This window comes from Sinohyriopsis cumingii, chromosome 8, assembly GCF_028554795.1.
Source record: "Sinohyriopsis cumingii isolate HCF-2022 chromosome 8, ASM2855479v2, whole genome shotgun sequence".
NCBI classification, from domain to species: domain Eukaryota; kingdom Metazoa; phylum Mollusca; class Bivalvia; order Unionida; family Unionidae; genus Sinohyriopsis; species Sinohyriopsis cumingii.
In genome coordinates this window covers 54,884,274-54,906,366 of record NC_142968.1, presented here as the reverse complement: position 1 = coordinate 54,906,366, position 22,093 = coordinate 54,884,274, and the positions used below count along the sequence as shown (strand labels likewise).

The 22,093-nt window shown below is 32.6% G+C and overlaps 1 protein-coding gene across 1 annotated transcript in view; it reads left to right on the top strand.

Annotated features, from left to right (window-relative positions):
• LOC149793553 (uncharacterized) overlaps positions 1-22,093 on the top strand; it is a 278,258-nt gene that overhangs the window by 4,538 nt on the left and 251,627 nt on the right. Inside the window, exon 3 of the mRNA XM_089967524.1 lies at positions 7-339. Coding sequence (XP_089823650.1) covers positions 7-339 — 333 coding nt within the window. The remainder of the gene's footprint in view (positions 1-6; positions 340-22,093) is intronic.

The window sequence follows — 22,093 nt, the reverse complement described above, 5'->3', positions numbered from 1 at the left end:
TTTTAGTAATTGCAGGACTAAAATGGACCTCTAAACCACCACCAATTAACAAATGTATCGGCCATAATGTAACTTTCCTGTGGACATTTGAGAAAGAAGCCAGTGAAGAAGTAAGGCAACTCCAATTCATAGTTAACAGTACAAAACTGATTGCATACAAGTCTGTGAGAAATGGCTTCTATGAAGATCCAGAATACCAAGGAAGAGTTGAAATGAGCAGTGAAACTGGAATCTTGCTGAAGAATATATCTGCTAAAGACACAGGAAACTACACCCTCTATCCTATTATTGCACGGGAAGAGAGCCCAAATATACAATCAATATGGCTGAATGTCATAGGTATAGAGAATGTCTTTCAATATGTTTAATTAATTTTTTCTGTTTCCTTTCTATATACCTTCAAGCTGATGTAAAAACTCCATAAGGGATATTGTATGTTTATGTTTCAAGTGCCAAGAATCATATTCTGATTGGAATTGGATTCAGATAAGATATTTTACCGTGACACAGAATTATGCTCATGTCCTTGTTGTTCTGTCCATTGCTAAAGACAAAAACAATATGAAAATGGCTACAGCCAACAGGCTTCAGTTTTCACTTACACAACAGTTTCATCAGATTCAAATAACAGCCACTGACTGCTTTAACTGAATTAATGCATACAAGAAAATGTTTCCATTACGTTGTATTAGAGATTGCACTTTAAATGCAACTTTCACAAATTTGAAAATTTCCTGATTTTTTCTAGTGTTTTTCATTACCTATCAATCACATGGCCAAAAATGAGAAAGCCATAATATACATGGTGGAGACAAAACACTGCAGGTTATGTATTGTTCACAAAGCAGATATAATATTAGTTCCTCTGTTTCATTTTCAAGAAACTACTATACCACAATGGTGCACATGTGAAAGTCTACCATTCTCAACAAAGTGGAGCAGTGGCCAAACATTTAGCATAGTGGTATGATGGAATTGAATATTTTATATAATTTGTCTCTTGTTAAATAACCATTAACTCAGCATCTTTGATATGGAATTTTCATATTACACACCAGTGTTTCCTACATAACACACGATGTTAGGATGTATTTGTCACATGTAAGATGTGTTTTTATCTGTTTTTGTGACATATTGTAGGTTACAAAAATGCTAATCATATTTAATTATTAGATATGCTGGAATATAAATCATTTAATAAAGCAAGTAATTTAGATTCTATACCTTATGCAAAAGTAAATATTATTATAGTATGTTGTGTTCCTAGTTTATATATATATATATCCCAAGTGTACTCAATTTATGTATCAGGCAGAGGGATGTCACTTAGAGATCAACTCATCATTTTGCTGTCCAAAGGGACCAGCAATCGAATACTGTGAAAGCGATCCACAGAAGCTCTGTGTCCCTATTGAGAACCACATTGGTATAACTGAAAGCACCACTCAAAGCAGAGGCCCAATCAGTCTAATTGAAAGTACCACTCGAAGTCGAGTTGTACCTGAGCAGACAGATAATAAAAAAGGTATTTGACTAATTTTTTACAATGGGTAATTCATAATTTACTATTAAAAATGTACTTAAAGTTTAATGAACTTGTATTTGCCATAATTTTATTTTTGACTATGGCACATCAGCAATCTGGAAAATATAGTGTCTGTAGGAAAAAGATAGTCTGCATACCTCATAATGACAAAGACAACTGTTTATTATGGTAGTAATGATTAGAGTTTTAATAATTTAATTATAATAAATAAATAAATAAATAAATAAATGCACACTGTATCAGAGGCAACAAAATGATGTGGGATTTTGTATACTGCCATGAAATTCAATCCAGTCCATGTCAGCTGATATGATTTCTTATTTCATTACATGGGGAAACAACAGCAACCACCACCTCCACTACTACTACTATTACTACAGCTGTTCTACTACTATGGCTGATATAAGAGGAATATGTTGATAAAGATGATGAACATAATAGAAATAAAGTATCACAAATATAATAGGAAAACAACCAAAATAGTAATGTGCTATCTGAAGTCTATACCTTTTGCTCCATTCTCATTAACCCCACTCCTAAAATGTGGTCTTTTCTCCAGTTGTCACTATTCACCATAGCCTCTTATAGCTTTCTGATTGATGATCCAATTATGGCTGAATTGAATTAAATTAAGAATTGTTTTCAAGATACCCTTAAAATTATTCTGTGATGTTTCATTAACCGTTTACCTCATAGAGCATAGTTACAAAGTGCAGTGCGCTATAACTAGAACACCTGTTATATAGTCGACTCCATACACATAGGCCTGCCTGTGAACTGTTAAGCAATGTAGTGTATGTTACATTTAACAGCAATTTTAACCATTTTACATTTTTGGTACACATCTATTATGTGTGGACAAATTTAAGAGTAAAGTCCGATTGTTATAGCTGTGTAATTATTTTTCACGGAAGAATTTTTTATGTGCTTTAAAATCTTGAGAGAACTCGTTCACTGTCATGTCAGTGAGGCCGCGTGACCAGCTGTAGCTGCCATTTCTCATACTCGAAATTTACAAGTTTTTCGTCTGTGTCTACATCACTAAGTCATCTGAATTTGATAATTTATAAAAACTAATTGCTGCCTACATCAATATCAGAGCCTTTACCTAAGTTATTGAATCTTTCATAGTTGTGATTCTAATCATGAAAACTTAGTAAGTACTGAATTAAATCCGTGACTGCCATTTTGGAGAGTGGAGATTATGACTCAGTTACTTTAAATAGCAGATATCGACCAGTGCATAAACAGTGACCACGTGATCTGACGTAATTATCATTCGCGAGAAAAGGCGCTACGAAAACCAGCTCAAAATGGCTGATGTTTATAGCAGACGTCAAAAGGCGCTTCCATGTGAATGGAGTAGAGGCGTCCAAAGACGCTTGCATGAAGTAAAGGGTTAATATCCATTATTTTACATTGTATGTGATTATGCAGAAGACATTTATGTCCCATTTTTATACAGAGGTCGTTATGAATAGACCAAAAATAACTCATGTTGTGCCAGTCTACAGGGTTGAATCACTTAGCTTCTGCCTTGTGCCTAAATCCTGAACTCATTATCCATCCCATGCATTGGTATAGCTTTGTGCATGCACTATGCATGGTTGATATAAGATCCAGTAACACAGTTCAAATATTGCTTCTCATTAGTGAGAAAAAAGATTTACAAATAAGAGTTTTGAAAGTTGTGATTTTTTTAATTGAGCATAGTTATTCAGTATGAGTGAAACTTAATGAAAATAAGACAAGTATGATGAGACTAAAAGTCTGAGTGTGCTCTCTGGTTGAGAAGTTTGGCAATTACAGAGCCAGGTACATTATGACTACTACATTGAAAAATCAGAGTGACATCATTGTATTGCAGTTGATATCTTCTATTTATTATAGATTTCTCATTGAGATATTGAAATACATCAGTGGGATAAAAGAATTATATTGCCACAGATACCCTTTTTATCACCACTGTGGCAATATCGCTTTTGGAACTCCTTTCTTTGCACATTTAGGAAATATATCAGCCATTATGTGCTAACACTATGTTATTCAAACCAGTATCTCCATATTTAGTCCTATGGCACTTTTATTCTTTTACTCCTTTTTTCTCTCCCTCCCTTTCTCACTTTTCTTCCACATGAGGATGAACGAATCTTGAATTGTACCAATTGAATGCTTTGCCACTTATCACTTGTGAAATATTACAGACACAACATCTTCTAAAAATGTTCATATACTGTTCATATATCTTATATGCGCTTGGCCTAAGATAATGTCAGAGTATAAGAAACAAAATGTGATTAACAACACTTGCATAAAATTGAAGATAACATTTTTTGATGGTACATATATATATACATATATATATATATATATATATATATATATATATATATATATATATATATATATATATATATATATATATGATAACACATCAGAATACTATTAAGCTATACATATTTATGTTGACAAAGTATGGAATTATGTTAAAAGGGTTGCATTTTTTTTATATATCTGTGTCAGATTCCAAATCTGCACTGCTGATGCATACACAGACATGTACTTATATGAGTCCTTCAAATGTAGCAGGTACAACTCATGCTATTATTCTCATATATATGGGTTTGTAGTTCTTTAAAAATTATAATTGTACTATAATACTTACTGCTTTGAACTTAAGGCTCCAGTTTGCACAACTTTCTATTTTCACTTCTCATGTTTCGAAAGAGTGGCTTATCATAGCATTGTGTAGTGTAGATCTATAATACCTCGTTAAAAACAGATAAAGAAAGGTTCCATCCATTTATTTAGTAACTAGGTGTTTTCAGTCTTTTTTCCTTTTCTTTCCAATGTATCCTCTCCTCACTGGATTCATTGGCAATAGGATCTATCATTACATTCTCATTTTTTGACCCTATAAAATCATGACTAGCCAACCTTTGTGTTCAGATGCCTCCCGAGAATGGTAACTTAAAGTCTTAACCATACCAAAGCAAGGTCACTGTGATCTAAATTTTTTTAATCTGACGTGACTTCTCTTCACATATATTGGTGGGATGTTGATGGTGCAGTGATGTAGTTCATCATGTTTGGCAACTGCGGGATAATTCCATAAATTACATAACGTTGAGAGTTTGGTATTCTATCCCTTTGCATATATGAACATTGAAATTAAATCGCTTGTTAAATTCACATGAAAAGTAAATTTGTTGTTGTCATTATTTTCCTTCGCTTGATTCAACACTGTAAATATCGGAAGCAGATGACATTTGTATGTACGTCTTTAGTCGTGACACACCCCACTGCTGAAAATGGACTTGTCCAGAAACTGGAAATGGATCCAAGCATGTCCGTTTATTACACTGAAAACTTCTGTTAAGCATGAAACGTGCATATGATAACGGTGTTAGTGCCGCTCTACTCACAGTCAGGTTAGAAACTATATATCAATGAATTAATCAACTAAGTTCCTTGCACTTTTTATCACAATAAAGTTTTCCATTATTTAAATCAGTAGTGATGTACAAACAAATGGGTTTGCATTGTCAGAATATAATGGTTTCATGCAAACAGATGATACAACATGATACAAAGTTGAATGGAACTGTTATCCATTTTAAGTCAAATTTTTTGTCCAAAATGTTGTATCTGAGCTGAACTTTGGTGCTAAACTATTACACTATGACATGTAGCATGAAGCATTGGTTTCAGAGCTTAATTAGGTCATATGAGAAATAGGAGATTGTCATCCCTTGTATATTACTAAAAGATATGAGCTCCTGTGATTGTCAATACAGGTTTTGGGACTGGTTTATCACATTACAGGCAGACATGTGTTGATTTTACAGAAAATTCAGTCCTTGTTTATGCAGTAGTTTATAATTTTGAAGGTCTTTTTGTCAAAATTGAAATCATCCCTTTTGTGAGGGATTTTTTTAATGATGGATTTTAACAAAATCATCTTATATCATTTAGGTTGTTTGAAAATTCTTAGTTTTGGGTTTTATTGGCACAGATTTATTCAAAGTTTAAATTTTTTCTTTACAAGATAAGATTCTAATACTTTCCATGTATTGTTTTTTTTTTTTCATACTGTGATTGGGAATGTTTATTTTGTATAACATGCATATATAATGTTATCTTGATTACAACTGATTCTTCTGATTTGGTTAGAATTAAATGTTTGAAAGGAAATAAAACTAAAATATGTTCATTATATTGTTTCTTCATACCAACATAATGCAGGTTTACAAAGTAATGTTAGAATTTGTATTTTGTGCATTGAAATGACTTTTATATGCCAATTTACAGGAATATACAGTAGTTGAACTTGTTTCTTGTGATACATTTTGTGGTTTGGTGCATCATGATCTTTTCTGGGGGTGAAACAATTCATCTTTATATCTGTGCATCAATACATTTGTTGAAATGAAACACATATCGATACAAGAGATGGAGATTCAATAAAAATGATACTTACCATTTACATGTTATTTTAGTCTTCACCAGCTATGAATAATTATTATTAGTTGCCCTGTTATTCTGCAAAATTATAATCCCTCTGAAACAGCATTTGCAGTCACAGGCACTCATGTTTATTACTAAATATGAAAATGGTTATTTGAGAATACCCACTCGCTGTCTACAAGTTAACACAAAGTGACATGATTCGTAATCTGCTCCTCCCCCCCCACCATTTCATGCTAATTATGTTAAACCAGAAGTATGTTCAGCATATATTATACATTCCAAACATGTTCCACGTGTTTAATGAAGTACTTTACTCATCATATAATAACCGCTTTCTACTTTGAATCTTATCTTGACCCTTTTGGTCGATTTGAAAGCTACTCTTTGATTACTGGTATGATGCATGTTGAAATATGTTACATTGAAGTCTCATATGTTGTTATTACTTGTTTCGCTCTAGGTTAAAAAATAACCACCAATTAGAAATCAATGTAGCTTATTCTCTGCATGACAAACAATAAGTATTGGCAAAGCAACAGAGAGACTTCCTGGGAAAGTCATTAGATATGTCAAGTACTTATGCTGAAATGCTGTCAGGGTGTACTGCCATTGCTCGAGTCGTGCAAAATTTGTGTGAATTTGCATGCTTGGAGAACAGTGAAATGCGAAACCTCCAGCAAATTCATTGAAAGTTCCACATATGAAAATGTGCTAAGCGAAGTATACAATTTTTATTTAACCATTCTTGTAGAGACGTCTGTTTTTCTGGTAGCAACTGTCCCACATCTGGGTTCTTCAAGCACGACATGAATGGTTGTGAAACTAAATTTGATTAGAACAAAGTGCCCAGGAATAAAAATTATGTTGTAGTTTGAACTATTCATGAAGAAAGTTTTACAAATGCATGTTTAAAGTACGGGCTACATAGAAAACCCAAAATGTAATGGTTCATTACAATTTTGTTTGGCAAATACTTGCTGATGATAGTGATGATGACAGTAATTTTTAAAGTTATGAAGTGTATCAGAGTACTGGAGCTGGGACAATGTTAATGGAGATGCCTGTGAGTGATTTTTTGCTCGAAATGGTGTTAAATATGAGTCAGATGTATATGCTGGATGGACAAAAATGTTAGACCGCATGACCCTTTCAGTTATATTACAAAATTAAATGTACAAAGGGAAAAATACTGACAATTTGAAAGTATAATGTAATTTGCATATTTTTTATGAATCAGATTCACCCTACGGATCACAAACTACAAAACCATACACGTGTACAAGGTTTAAAATGATATTAAGAAGTAAAGATATTTATTTTGATACTTCTGTCTAAACAAGCATTGATGGACTAAAATACCCTTATACAGCATTATGGAACAGATAAGACATTTAACATAGGAGTCAGTAAACTACTGATTTAACAAAGGTAGTTTATGTTAGTGAAAAATTCTGTTTTGGAGCAGATGTATCCAAAAGATAATATTTGTGATCTCTGGAAAATTGTACATAACAGTCACAAAGACCAGTTTACCAACATATTCAAGCTGACAAAGCTGACTATGTATATGCCCCTTCAGAAAGAAGCACATAACAGTATTGATAAAAAAAAGGCACAGAGTACACTCAGAATTAATTAACAGATTAATGCTTATACAACTAGAAGTGACAACTGTCAATGATGTTGATTTCAGTGGAGCTATAAGAAAGTGGAGCAGGAAGAAAGAGAGATATTAAAGTTTAGATAAATATTGACCTATGATCATTTCTTCCTCCCTTTCTTTTTCGCTGATAAAGGGGGAGATCTCCCTTAAGATAAAATCCTGTCATCATCTCTCATTAAATTGTAAATGGGAACAGATTTGGAATTTCTCATTTTTATGTAGAGATATTTAACCAGTGAAGGAAGGTGGTGATGGAATAAATGAAATTAGCATAGAATGAGTGATGGGGCAGATTTCAAACTGCTCAAGTTTATCACATTGACGTTGAAAGAAATTGTACAGTAGGACTGGGTGTAGTGGATGGTTTTCCTGCTTCACTAACAAATACAAGTACCTGTGGCTGCAGCAGTCTTTTGCATCTGTAGGAAATAAAATGTGATATATTTTGTTGGTATTCAACCTTATTCTCATGCCCAGAATTGTTCTAGATGATATTTTCTTTGCACGAATAAATTACATTATTTCTTCTGTTTTGACGATAGCATCGTAATGTCTTCCAAGTGTAACTGAGACACGAAATTGGTAATATTGTTTTCAAATCATTCAGGTTGTACAAATTAAAGGGAGTTAAATGGATTCACCATTAAGTGGCCTAAAACATTGGATAAAACTCAATGCAAATAACAGGTAGTTTGTTGGAAAGTATTGTTGATATCTTCTCAACAATGATAATTTCATATAAATATATGATAAGTATATGTCTCTGTAGTCTCCATGCTGGAGATAAAACCAAGAATGTCAACATACATGAAAGGGCACCACATATGTTCCAAAGATTGAAAGACCATCAAGTTTATTCATGTATCGATATGTATCAAATCGCAGACTGAGTATCGTGAATCGTATTGATATGCAGCACATGTGTATCCTTTCACCCCATATCTTTTCTGACTTAGATCTTTCAGCAGTCTCAAAATCTAAGCATTTTTTATTTTAAAAAATTCATGTTTTATAGGCTAAAAAGTTCTTTACTTCGATTCAGTAATGATCATATGTGATCCTTGAAGATATTAATTTTATCCTGGAGAAAACCTGGAAATGACCTGGAAGTTTATCTTTAAAGAAGCGTGGGAAGCATGAGATTTGCTGATTTTTGCACAAGTATCTTTCTGAAATTTCTTGGCAGTCAATTTTCTTCACCTTTTTGTCGATATCTTCTTAAAGGGTTTTTCTTGTCAGTGCAAGCATTGTCAGTGAGAGTTCATTCAGATCAACTGCTAAAATCTGTTTCTTACATATTGATTTATTTTTGCTGGGAATAAGAAAATAGTAATTACAGAATGTTTATGTATTTGTCCATACTTTCTCTTGATTTATAGTTTGATGGAAGAAATTCTTGAATAAGTCTTGGAATTTTATCAGTTTATTGTTTGAGTCTAGTCTTTAAAGGTATAACTTATTGGAAAAATTTAAAACAGATTTGAACACTTTCAAAATAATTTTGTGAAAAATGTTATCTGAAATTTTTTCTAGATCCAGTAGATATGAAGGAAGAAAACACTCAGTCACAGCTTCTGGTGGTCAATACCAGCATGACTGTTTATCTCGTGATATACAGTTTGGTCCTGTTGCTCTGGAAGATCTACAGTAAGTCAGGAAATATAATCACATTTTTCATGTATTTGGAAGAAAAATCATTTAAATGGTTATTTTGTATATGTAAATACTTGCTATTTTCCCAGATAGTGTTTTGGGGCGACTCAAAAATCATGCTTTGATAACCCAACGGAGGTCATTGTGCTTGATCTAGAAAAAGCCAAGTTATCCACTTGTTAATTAGCTATCTTTCCATACAGGCCTATAGAAGATGATTGGAAATTCAATTCTGAATAATAGAAAATACCATTTCTGATTTCTTCTAAGCATTTCACACAGTTACAAAGCAAGACATAATTGGTTGACATGTACATATATGTGTAAACACTCACATAATCACAACCACACAGACATTACATAAAATATACATCAAATTTCTGGCTTTAAAAGCCATTGGATCTCAGAATAAATGCTTAATTAGATGCAGTATTTGCTACTATCAACAGTTCAATAGGTTTTTTTTTAGAAGAATGAATATACATGCATCACATTTGGGAATGATTGTTTCATTGGGAGAGGGGACATTATTAATATTTTCAAGTTTATTAGGGCTGTACAGGTAATGCAGCAGTAATAAACCTTTCTGTCCAGTTCAGGTGTTATCACTTTATCAGCGCAAATCAGCTGTGCAAACATTAGGGTTTGATTATTGTTTATCAGTCAATATATTTCATGTCTAAAATCATCCTGAAAAGCATGTGTCAAGTTATAGTTCATATTTTAACAAGATTAAGGTAATGAATAATGATAAAGAGAACTAATCTAAATGTTAAATTTAGGATGTTGAAAATTTTACATGCAGGTGGTGCTTCTGTTTCAGCTGACATTGTACACTCCAAAATAACTTATGTGGTTGTGTTGTTTTGCGTTATGCACAAAGAATTAAAAGCCCCAATTCCTACTGCTTGCCTCTGTGCTTCACAAAGTAAAACCCCATTGACCTGGATTTGTGAAATTTATTTTTGCTGGGCTTTGCTTACTTTGCTGATAGCTTATTGCTTCCTGAATCAGCTTCAGGAATGAATCACACCTGAACACTACTCCGACAACTAAAACAGTGTATCCCCTAGGAGTGTAAATTTGATGGTAAAAATAACCCTCTTGGTTCCAAAACTGAAAAATGTGGGAGTCAAGAATGTACTGACAAATTTTCATCTGACCTGTAATGTTTTCAGCTTGACAGGAAATTACAACTTGCATTACATAACTCTCTCTCAGTCTCTCAGTGCACAAATTAAAAATCAGCAAACATACACAATAATCAAATGCATTGTGCATTCATTGAGATTATTAGTGTATTTTCTTTTTAGATTGTAATTGTACTTTTAACAGTCTCCTAAATCTTTTCATAGGAAAATAAAAATCAACCCATTACATATATATATATATATATATATATATATATATATATATATATATATATATGTATTTAAGACAATACAAAAACCCAAATACACCTTTTTAACTAAATGGCAGCTAATTTACTGCCTGTGTCATAAAATGTATACTTTTATAAGTTTTATGTTACTTTTACCAGGAACACATTTATCCAAAAATCATAGAGGCTAATGGTTCATCTTCCTTTTAGTAACTTGCACTTAAATTTTTAACAGTCTTTCTCTTATTGCAGCAAAGATACTAACCCCCCAAAAATGCAATGACACCTCCCCCCTTGTAATCCAAATAAATTATTTGTCTCTGCAAACTTACTGATTTCTTTGTTGTGAAAGAAAGCCTAGGGTGATGTGTTCTCCAGAGCAAGGGCAGATTTCTGAAAAGTCTTAGACTCTGTCACAGAAGGAATATTCCATGATGAACATAATCTAAACAAGTAATCCCAATGTATATGCCGTATTCCATCCAAGGGATTTATTTTTTTCATTGTTCTTTGAAGTTACACTCCATGGTTACTCTGCTGTGTTCTGCTTCTTTCACTTTTTTGGATGGAGGTTCTGAATGTACAGCGTTTTTATCTGGAGATCTTTTTTCTAGCCGGGAAAGCATTGAGGTTTGTTTGTCTGGATGACATGTTGCTGAACCTGATTGAAATTGCATGAGAGCTCACGAGATTAAGGGAAGCTACTCCGTCATAACAGTGCCTTTGCTCAAAGTATACACAATGCCTTCCCTGGTCCTAGGCATTGGAAATTGAACAAATCCTGATCCCATTATGTGAATGCTTTGCATCAGAAATACTCATAGCAGCAAAAATGTGCATCAGATATTTCAGATGTGCATCTCTGATGTACGGATGTGCATAAAGGGAAACACTGACTGAAATGATCATGCTTTGTCTTTTTTATATTGAGTAAAATCTGACTTCAAAGAAACCATGCTGCTGTTCACAAGCTTGACAATACTGTTTAATACAGTTGGCTTAGACATTCTCATGCAAGGCAGTGATGTGTGATAAATTTCTTTTCTCTATAGGCATCTAGCACCTCTTTGATTTACCTCTAACTTTAATACAAATTTGTTTGGTCCACTTTGTGAACTTTACCTATGCAAATTAGCACAATTTGCCCTTCCACAGCAGTCTTCAGAAGACTTGACTCATCACCGTATCTATTGTCAGCCAGTTGAGTGATAAGTGAAATGGTGGTTGTTTGTACCTGATTGCTTTGCCTATTAATTGTCATTTTTATAATTTGTTATATAGGCTGCCCCAAGAATAGTTTTACATGAGCTCTAAGCAGTACCGTTTGCTATCTGAACTCGCTACATGTACAAGATATTGGCATTTACTTAAGTGGCAGGGTTTTTCAAAACACAGCCATGATGTGGAGGGGGTTGGGAGTAAAAGATAATGTTTTTTGCATGACACGTCGTGTTATGGCAGGTACACTGTATGTATGTACCATAATCCCAGGTCTGATACCTGTTTCTAGACTTTTATACAATAATAAGTTATAAAAATTACCATGTTTCGTTATCAAAGGGCCATTGTGCCAATACAAAACACTTGTACATTATGAGTCAGACAGGAATCTGAGGTCTTAACAATTTAATGTCCATATCCTTTTCTTGTGAAAGTTTAGAATATGTATCCCTCTAGGGTCTTAGTAGCAGCTAATCAGAAGAGACCAAAATAATTAATTTGTTTATTTGACATGTTTTAGTATGCAATATTCAATTTTTTTATGTGTCATTTGTAAATTTATCAAAATGACCTTTATATGATAAATACTATACACTGGAACTACAGCCAAACCTGCCCTAATCGTCACATGGTCTCAATGGCCATTCACATATCCCCCCATGAAATTTCCTCTCAATAGTCGTGTAGCAGACAGTTACCAGCTTCCTGCAGTAAATGTCTAGGTGCTTCCTAATTAAACAGTGGTTTCATGCTGCTTAAAACAGTCACTCAAGCATACTGATCATTTGCTTTCCCAACACAGGCATTAAGTAAAAAGGTGTTAATTGTACTGATTGGTAAACATGCCTTATTATGATTATCTTCATGATACCTGAGTCAGTGTAATTGTAAACTGGTGCATCTTTTTGTTATTTTTAGTATTTTAATAAAGCTGCAATATTTCTTAGGACAAAAACATTTGTTGGGGTAAAATATTAAAGGTAAAGCATTATTCTAATAGTAAACCCGATCCCACCCCAGTATTGACCCTATAAGATTTTTTCATCGAAAACAATTACCAGAGAACCAAAGCTAAATTTACACTGAATTTGCTTTAGTTTATCAAATTTGATCTGTTCAAAAATTGTGATCAGTTCTCATTGCATAATAATAGTCTGGTGATCAAGATCATAGTAAGCTTTTCATTCATATTCTTTATAATGTGAAAAATCAAATTCAGCTTTCAGCCATGGTTCATTTCTGTCAGATAGTCAGATAACTGGATTGTAATTATTAAGTAAAGTTAAAACAAAAACAAGATTGGGTTATTTAATTTGTCTTTTATGTTGTTGTTATTGTTGTGGGGTTTAACGCCATTTTTCAGCACACGATAGGCTATACATGGCGGCCAGTATTAATGGTGGAGGAAGAACCCGGGAAAACCCCGGAAAGAACCACCGACCCACGAGAAGCTACTGGCAAGCTTTCTCACATACCAACATTAGCCGAATCCAAGACTCGAACCCACGCAGACAGAGGTGAGATGACAGTGATCTGTAACGGAGAGCGCTTTTATGTAAGCAATGCTTTGAAGTGATGTGTTTTGTATAACGAGACACTGATGGTAGATGAATGTTTATAAATAAATTAAGCACATGACCATCCTATGTTCACATGATTATAATAGATTCATTAAAGGGTTACAATAATATGTTAAAATGTTGAATAAACATCCAATTAAATTGCCAGCAGCCCAGTTTAGTTTTATGTTTAATAACATCATCCATTACACTGTTCATTTTGACAATCTAGTTGTTTCAGCATCTAGTTTGGTTGTAATATTGGTAGATTTTTCAGGCAGTCAGTCAGATTGATCAGTCAGTAAATAATTTGCCTTTTTCTTACAAAAGCATTCCAAGCCAATCAACTATTTAAACCCTGAAATTATCTAGGGTAAGAGGGAGTTTGGTCAGGAGGCAGTAATGGTACATCTTTGTTCTACAACATTAATTCAAACCTAATAACTATTTTAAAATCATAGTGGATTTATAACCATCAGATAACAGGTGTAGTTCTTTGATGTGTACTCCATTTAGTACATAATATTAGCATGATTACAGTTGTTGTTGTTGTTGTGGGGTTTAACACCAATTTTCAGCACATGATAGGCTATGCATGGCGGCCAATATTAATGGTGGAGGAAGAACCACCAACCCATGAGAAGCTACTGGCAAGCTTTCTCACATACCCACATTGGCCGAATCCTAGACTTGAACCCACACAGACAGAGTTGAGATGGCTGTAATCCATAACGGAGAGTGCTTTAGACCACTCGGCCACTCAAGTCCCCGATGATTACAGTAGCCAAGTAAGCATGTACATAAGGTCACTTACAGGAGTTAACTCCAGCTGCAGACTCATTTTAAGCATTGTCCAAACATTATTTCTAGAAATTCTTTCTCATGTTTTAGATAACTTCTTTCTAATAATTTGGAGGCATCAAGTTTAGTGCAATGGTGCATGTGATTTGAAGCTAACATACTTCTTTCAGCACATGATAAAATCATCCAGTCATCAATATACATGTTGTGATGCCATGATAGGAAGCTATGTCACTCAGGTCAGACTGATGTACCATACGTAGGCACTATTTCAATGTTGCAGTACTAGTATCACATTTTAATGAGTTAGTTATTTAAATTTTCAAAGCAACAACTGTAACAACTAGTGATTTTCAACAATAGCTAATGAGGTTAAACAAATGGGTGAAGTTACTGTTAACATGGATACAACATCTTGGAAACGCTGCTGCCTGTCATTGTTATAACTACTTTAAAAAGAAATTTGAAGGAGGCAGTAAATGTAAATATATGTATTGATTTTTCAAACAATTTATATGTATTTTATAACAGTCCCAAATGCTAAATCATAACATTAGTCCCATAATAACAGCTGTCTTTAAAAAAATAAAATAATGTTTTGATCCAGATAATACTACAGTTGGCAATGTCCTAGGTGTCTTTCGATTTGTAGCACATGACAAACTATCTTGGTGTGATTTTTTGATACAAGGTATGTAGACCATGCATAAATTATTTTAAATAATTAATGCTGTTCCAGCTTTAATAGTTTCCCAAAATTTACATTCATTATAGTATGCAAACACATCTGTCTGATTGACTAGAGGTACCCTGGATTATCTACTTTTTCTTGGCCCTGCACATTTTATTTTTTATTTTTGGTGGAGGTGGCAGTGCTAGTTTTTTTTTGTTTTTGAAATAGTAATTAATTAAGTTCATGCTATGCATATATATGTCAATAAGTTGTTTGCCTGCTTAGACTGACTGTTTGATTTCTGTCAGTATGTTGTAACACACATGCTTGTGGAATCCTAACATCCCTTGCAGCAATTTTTGGTCAAGTGTATCCGTTTCTTGCTAAGTATCAAATTTCATCGTGAATAAGTAGCAAATAGATACGGTGAGGAGTCAAGTCTTCTGAAGACTGCTGTGGAAGGGCAAATTGTACATTCTCTTCCTAAACCCTTCTCCAATGAAAAGAGCTAATTTAACTAACTGCTTGAAGGAAAACTGTATGGAGCTATACATGTTGCATAATATAATATCACTTAAACCATAACTGCCTAATCATTATATTTTCAATTACCATATACATGAGTTTATCATATTTTACTGAGAATTGTATTTCTGGGCATTATGGACAAAACTTAATGAATTTGGTACTTAAAAAAAGTAAAACAGTTTAGACAAAATAAACTTGAAAGATAGCAATATATGTATGGTTTCAGCTGAATAAGAAATAAAGTTGGATATACGACTATGGTTGCCACCTACATTTGAGTCTAAACATTAGTTTGCTTTTCATCTGGAGCTTATGTTTTTTTTTTGTATTGGGCTACTTTATCAAGAACCTGATATCTTAGAACCATTTGAAAGAAAGATTGCAGCTGTTTATATATATATATATATATATATATATATAGAGAGAGAGAGAGAGAGAGAGAGAGAGAGAGAGAGAGAGAGAGAGAGTGTGTGTGTGTAAATTCTTGGCATTTTTAAGGAAAATGACACCTAGCAATTGATATCAGAGCATATGTATGTGTGTGAATATTGGATTGCAAGTGAAGATAAATTCCATTACATTCACATTTTATTTTCAAACTTGATTTACTGCAATCTATTAATAGTCATGGGCAGACCGAACATGTGCCTTTTTTATATTTTTGCAGTTTACAAATTGGCAAGTAATAATAAGCTGTCTGCATTAGATAACTATCATGAAATACCTTCATTGCAGATCGATACAATCATGGAAAGGAGAATCAAAAAGAAAGCACAGACAGCTTGCTAAGAAGTTCATCATAAAGCTGTACAGACTGATTCCACCAATGGATCAGATGGAGATAAAATATTAATTCTCAACATATTGTGTGTTGCATTTCGAATTTCTAAAGAAATAGATTATTCAGCAGCAATATTTTCCATGTATCTCCCCTCATAAATTTACTCCATGGAGAAAATGCAAGGCTTCAGTTATAATTTTTGGTGTTGAATAGTAAAATGATCATCTTCCATGTCAGTTTATTGATTTGATGTCCTCAGTTTTCATCAGCTAGGTCATAATAATGGTATTAATAGAGTGATTATCCAGACATCAGATCTGTCCAGTTTTGTGCTTGAGATAGCCAAGTCACTGTTTTGAAAGGTTTTGACATGGTATGACATGCAAATTGATTAATTCATTAATTGTAGTGATCTAAAATGTAATGATTTTGGTGTTTGTTGTAACATTTGCTTTTGTTGATGGTCTTGTTAGTTTGATTTTGCTTCTATGTCACAGGTAACATTACTGGCCAAAAACCTAAGCCAGTGGTCATTAAACTATTTTACTCAAAATATTCCACTGATCACCAGAATATTATTCTCAAAATCCTCCACTGGTGACCAGAATTTTGGGAAATACTGCATCCACCATACGTTCCAGTCTTCACTCTTTCTAACTTTGTCTTTTAACCCTAAACTTAAAAGCAAATCCCTATCTGAATCCAATTGATTAAATTATTCAAACAAAATAAGTAGGATAACAAGCCAGTGCATTACAAATTTGTGGAATCATCCTTCCTCTGTTGAGGGAATTCTTTATATCCCCAATTTTATTCTTTTGAAATCCATGTAATCCAGTATACATTATCTGATAACGCTGGCCAAACAAATTAATCTAGAAATAACTTCATGAGATCAAAACATATTATACAAAAAAGGACAGTTTTCAACTTATGACACTACACTATATTGCCAATTTTCAGATACAGATCTGTCTGAGATAATAAAATCAATAGATGCATTTCATATATGCTTCCAGATACAAAAACTATCTGAATAGATAATACCAGTACCAGATAATCACGCCTAGAATCCAACAAAGAGCAAAATAAAATATAAAGCAATTTAATATAATTTGTAGAAAGTTTTAAATTCCTCCTAAGCATGATTGGAGAAGCTTTAATGGAAAAAGTTAAAATCTTATTGATAATGATGATCTAGAACATAAACTTGTACAGCAATATATTCCAGTTGTTGTGTTATATTCTTACTAATGAAAAATTATTTACAGACTTTAAACAGTTAAATACTGGAGAAAAAAATTGACAACTAATGAAATTAATAATATAACAAGATCTTTTGAGAGAATGTTATGTACTTATATCTTTATACAAGTTTGCAATGGACTAAAAGATGAAGGAATATCGTATATAAATCAGAGAATTAGGTATGTGATATGTAATTTAAGAGCTGATCTACAACATAGAACAGTTATTACATTACAGGTTTATGATGCCTTTATAACTAAGCTTAAGCAAACATATTCCTGATTAAGAAGACTAAGTATTACTTATAATGATTAAAATATGTATCAAATATGTTATAGTTAATAGCTTTCAAAAAATTAGAAACAAATTTTATGCATTTAGGACAAATTTAAGTGTGGATTACTTTCTTGTATACAGTAAAAGAAATGAACATAGTTTTAAAAGAAGAGCATGTACTAATATGAGTATATTTAAATAGCCTAAAAAAATGTAGAGCTGCCAATACAATACTAATTGAAATCTCACAGATGAATGAAAAAAGATAAATATGAACCTGTAATAGATGTCATTTCATTTTAAAATAAAATCTATCAGTGATATTCATGACTTTTTCATGTAAAAGTTACTTAATTTTGTGTTGCACTTAGTTTGCAAATAATAGACATAGTTGTATGCAAAATAATTAACTGGAATCAGCTCATTATTATAGTGCACCAGGATTATCTAATTTTTTCTTAAAATAAACAAGGGTATAATCAGAGCGATTGACTGATTTTAATGCTTTAATAATAATCTGTTATTAAAGATAGAATTAAGATCATATGAGGCAAATATTTGAATCAAATTAGCTAATGAGTACTACATGGAACAAGTCCTGAAAAATCTAATTAGAAAAGATGGTGAGGGGTCAAATGCAAAGTCATTCATCATATTCCATAAGCCAGTAATCATTATGAGTGGTCAATGTATCAATGTATGCCTGTAAAACAATGTATATGGAGAAATGAGAAACAAATCGAAGATCAGTAACAATTTAATGAAGTGGAAAGATGACTACATATTGCTGTATTTAAAATTATAAGTGCCAAAGCATCTGATTCTTTTAGTTATTAACCACTAGCAAAAGAAAAAAATAGCAAGTATGAAATGTATATCACCACTACAAAAAAGTTGATAGATGAATAAAACCAACAGTAACTGTGTTACAATGCACTCTTACAGATAAAGAGAGATATGTGATTCATTATCAAAAACTTAAAACCTTACATTCAGTTAGCATTAAATATATAAAAAATGCACATTGTATTATTTTATCAAGTACCTTGTTTAGAAACATACATTAACTCCAACACAAAGTTAAGAAAAAAGCTGCCAATTATTTTGGCCATAATATATTCTGTACATAAAACTGGACCAATAATGACAGTGTAGCAAAAGAAGTGCTTGTATTCATTTTCAATCAAATCATGCACAGAACTTGTAACACCCTAAACAATCACACTTTTTGGTCCTTTTAAATACAATATTTAAATATTAGGTACAAGATCTGTATGAGGATTAAACACTGGATTTTCTTATTAATGCACAGAAGCCTTGTTATTAGTATATACATGATGTAGAAATTGTTATTAGCATATACATGATGTAGAAATTGTTATTAGCGTATACATGATGTAGAAATTGTTATTAGCATATACATGATGTAGAAATTGTTATTAGCATATACATTGTTCTTAAATTTATGGATAGTGGTTAAGGTTAGGTTTGTCTGTGTATACCAAGTAGGTTTATGCATGTATCCAAGTCATACATTGAAAATACCCACTCTGGAATAAATGGATAATTTACATTTTGAATACCATGTCTAATTTATCATAAGTGAAAAATAATTTGAAAAACTCCATAACATAACTGATATATTTAAAAAAAACATAATTTCATTTTCAATAGTTTTTTAATGTCAAAACTAATTTGTACTCTGTTTTGTTATGTTCTCTTTATATAGTATATCAGCATTGTAATGGAATGTAACAGCAGCTTCTTAACACTGTATTTTATTAATACCATTTGGTATGCACTCGTCTAAGAATATTTTTCAGATAGATCACTTTATGTTTAACTTTAGAAGTTTTTGAATTTTTCTTTTCTGCTGCTTCTGGTTTTCAAATTATTTGTACACCATATAATATGTGTTTTTATGAATTCTTATTCATTTACACTATTCATTTTGCGTATTTCACTCTCATAAAAATATGACCATTATACTTATGCCCATCTCAACCATCCTTGTATTTTCCATATACTTAAAACAAAAAAGAGTGGGATTTGGATTTTTTTGAAGTAGCTTTTACAATTTTTCAGTCATATCGCTACAGTGTCTGCAGTGTGAGTTTATAGCAATGTCTAGCACTGGGGCATCATGCCGCAGACATGTAGCATGATGTCCCACCCAGTCACATTATTCTGACACCAGGTTGACCAGTCCTAACACTAACCTCTTAATGCTGAGTGCCTAGCGAGGCTGATGCTAGTACCATTTTTATAAGTTTTTGGTATGGCTCGGCCAGGATTTGAACCCACAACCTCCCGCATCTGAGGTGGATGCTCTAACCACTGGGCCACCAGAGCTGTTAAAAAACATTAAAGGTGTATGTGATATATATATATATATATATATATATATATATATATATATATATATATATATATATATATTTCCTTGTACAATTTCCCGTGGAATTCGTAATAAGGTGTGTTTTGCAGCTGTATACATATATTGAGAGCCCATATAATATTTATATTTTTATCAAATTGCTAAATATCATTACGAATAATTATGTTGGTTGCATAAACTGTTCCCTCAATTTACAACCTTGAGAATAACCTTGCACATTAGGCAGTCTGTCTCTAGCATTCATTGTCTTTCCAATTAGAAAGCATTTCTGGATTAGTTTCTCTGTCCCTTTTCTGACAATATCTGAACTGCTTTTTAAATCTTTCTTGGTGAATCAAATATTTCATTTGTCAAAGCTGTATCAGTTGCTGTATCAAGAATTCTCTTGCTAGTGACATGGTCACAGAATAAACAAATTCAATTATAATACCTACCATTAATGGTTATTGATCACAAGTAGACATATCATACTACGCTAGACAATATTTTCAAATTATGATCAGGGTTCTTCTGATGTTTGTACTAATATGAATGACAACCTTAAATTCTGAGAAAAAAGGAATGGGCGTAATGGACAATTATCTGCTATTATTTTGAAGTCAAGTGGTATACTAAATATTTATTTGAACACTGTAGACATAATATCATCTGTGTTTTGTGTTGTAGTGTCTCCTGATCTCATCTCAGGGTTGTATTATTGAGGTCATGTGCAGTACTGTTTGTCATGGATTTTGACATAGAATAACAAGAGTCCAAAAGGCCTATATTAGTTACTGCTAGTTCTATCAGGCACTTGTTTACGCCTATTTATGTCTTAATTTTAGTTTGGCTATATCAGTTTGTCCACATAATGCTAAGATTGTTTATCTGCTTCAGTTTTATTGCCTCTCTTTGTGTTGTAAACTTTTGATTCATATCGTTTGAATATATTCTCATTTGTTTTATCAGTTTTTTAAAACATCACTACTAGCTTGTACCACATTGATATTTTAAAATGCTTGTTGATTAACAGATTCATCACAATCCATTTCATACATTTCTATTTCTGGTATACATGTACCATTAAACTCAACTTTAGTTTTCCTAATATTTGATTATTTATCAGTATGATTTCATTAATTAAATCAGCGATTAATCAATCTTAAGACATTCTCATCAATCTCATGATACTTTTATTTATTTTATTATATTCTTGTTATCCCTTTTCTTTTTCTAAATTTCGGTTAAATTATTCCTTAGTCTTTTGATCCCTAGATCACTGAGTTTCATTTCTTTGTTTAAGTCATGTTTTCTTGCTCAGGTTGTAATTGTAAAGTTTTATATTTTTCCTGAGATTTCGTAATTTATTCTGTGTCACCTTGTAACACATCCATCTCTAAATTTATCTTTGGTTGGTTGGTTGCAAGTATTGTCAGATGTTTGTTTGTTCTTCTGGTTGCCTGATTGCTTCATTGATCGTGCCTGCTAGCTCTCCCACAGTTTGCATTGGACAAGATATTAACTCTGGGTTTGGGTCTTTTTCCTGTTGTTATCAATCTATTTTGATGGTTCTTTCATCAAAACTCTTCACTTTTAAAGTATTAATATCAAAGGTCTTTAGTATTTGGCCCCTAATGTGTGTATTTACAAAATGGTCTGGTAACATTTGAATTGTATTTCACCACTCATTTTCAACACTTTCTCCATTGTCATCATTTAATGTTTAACTTTATTTGACATTGTTCATCATCTTCTCTAGCCAAGGTTTCAATACGTTAACCCTTTCTACACCTTGCAGCAGGCTATCTCATCCAATCAAAGTCCAGATGTTCCAATTTGAATACTGTTCCTACATGATCTCTGGATTGGACTCATAAATAAGCAATTTTCCACTGCTGGTCCATGTTTGTACAAAT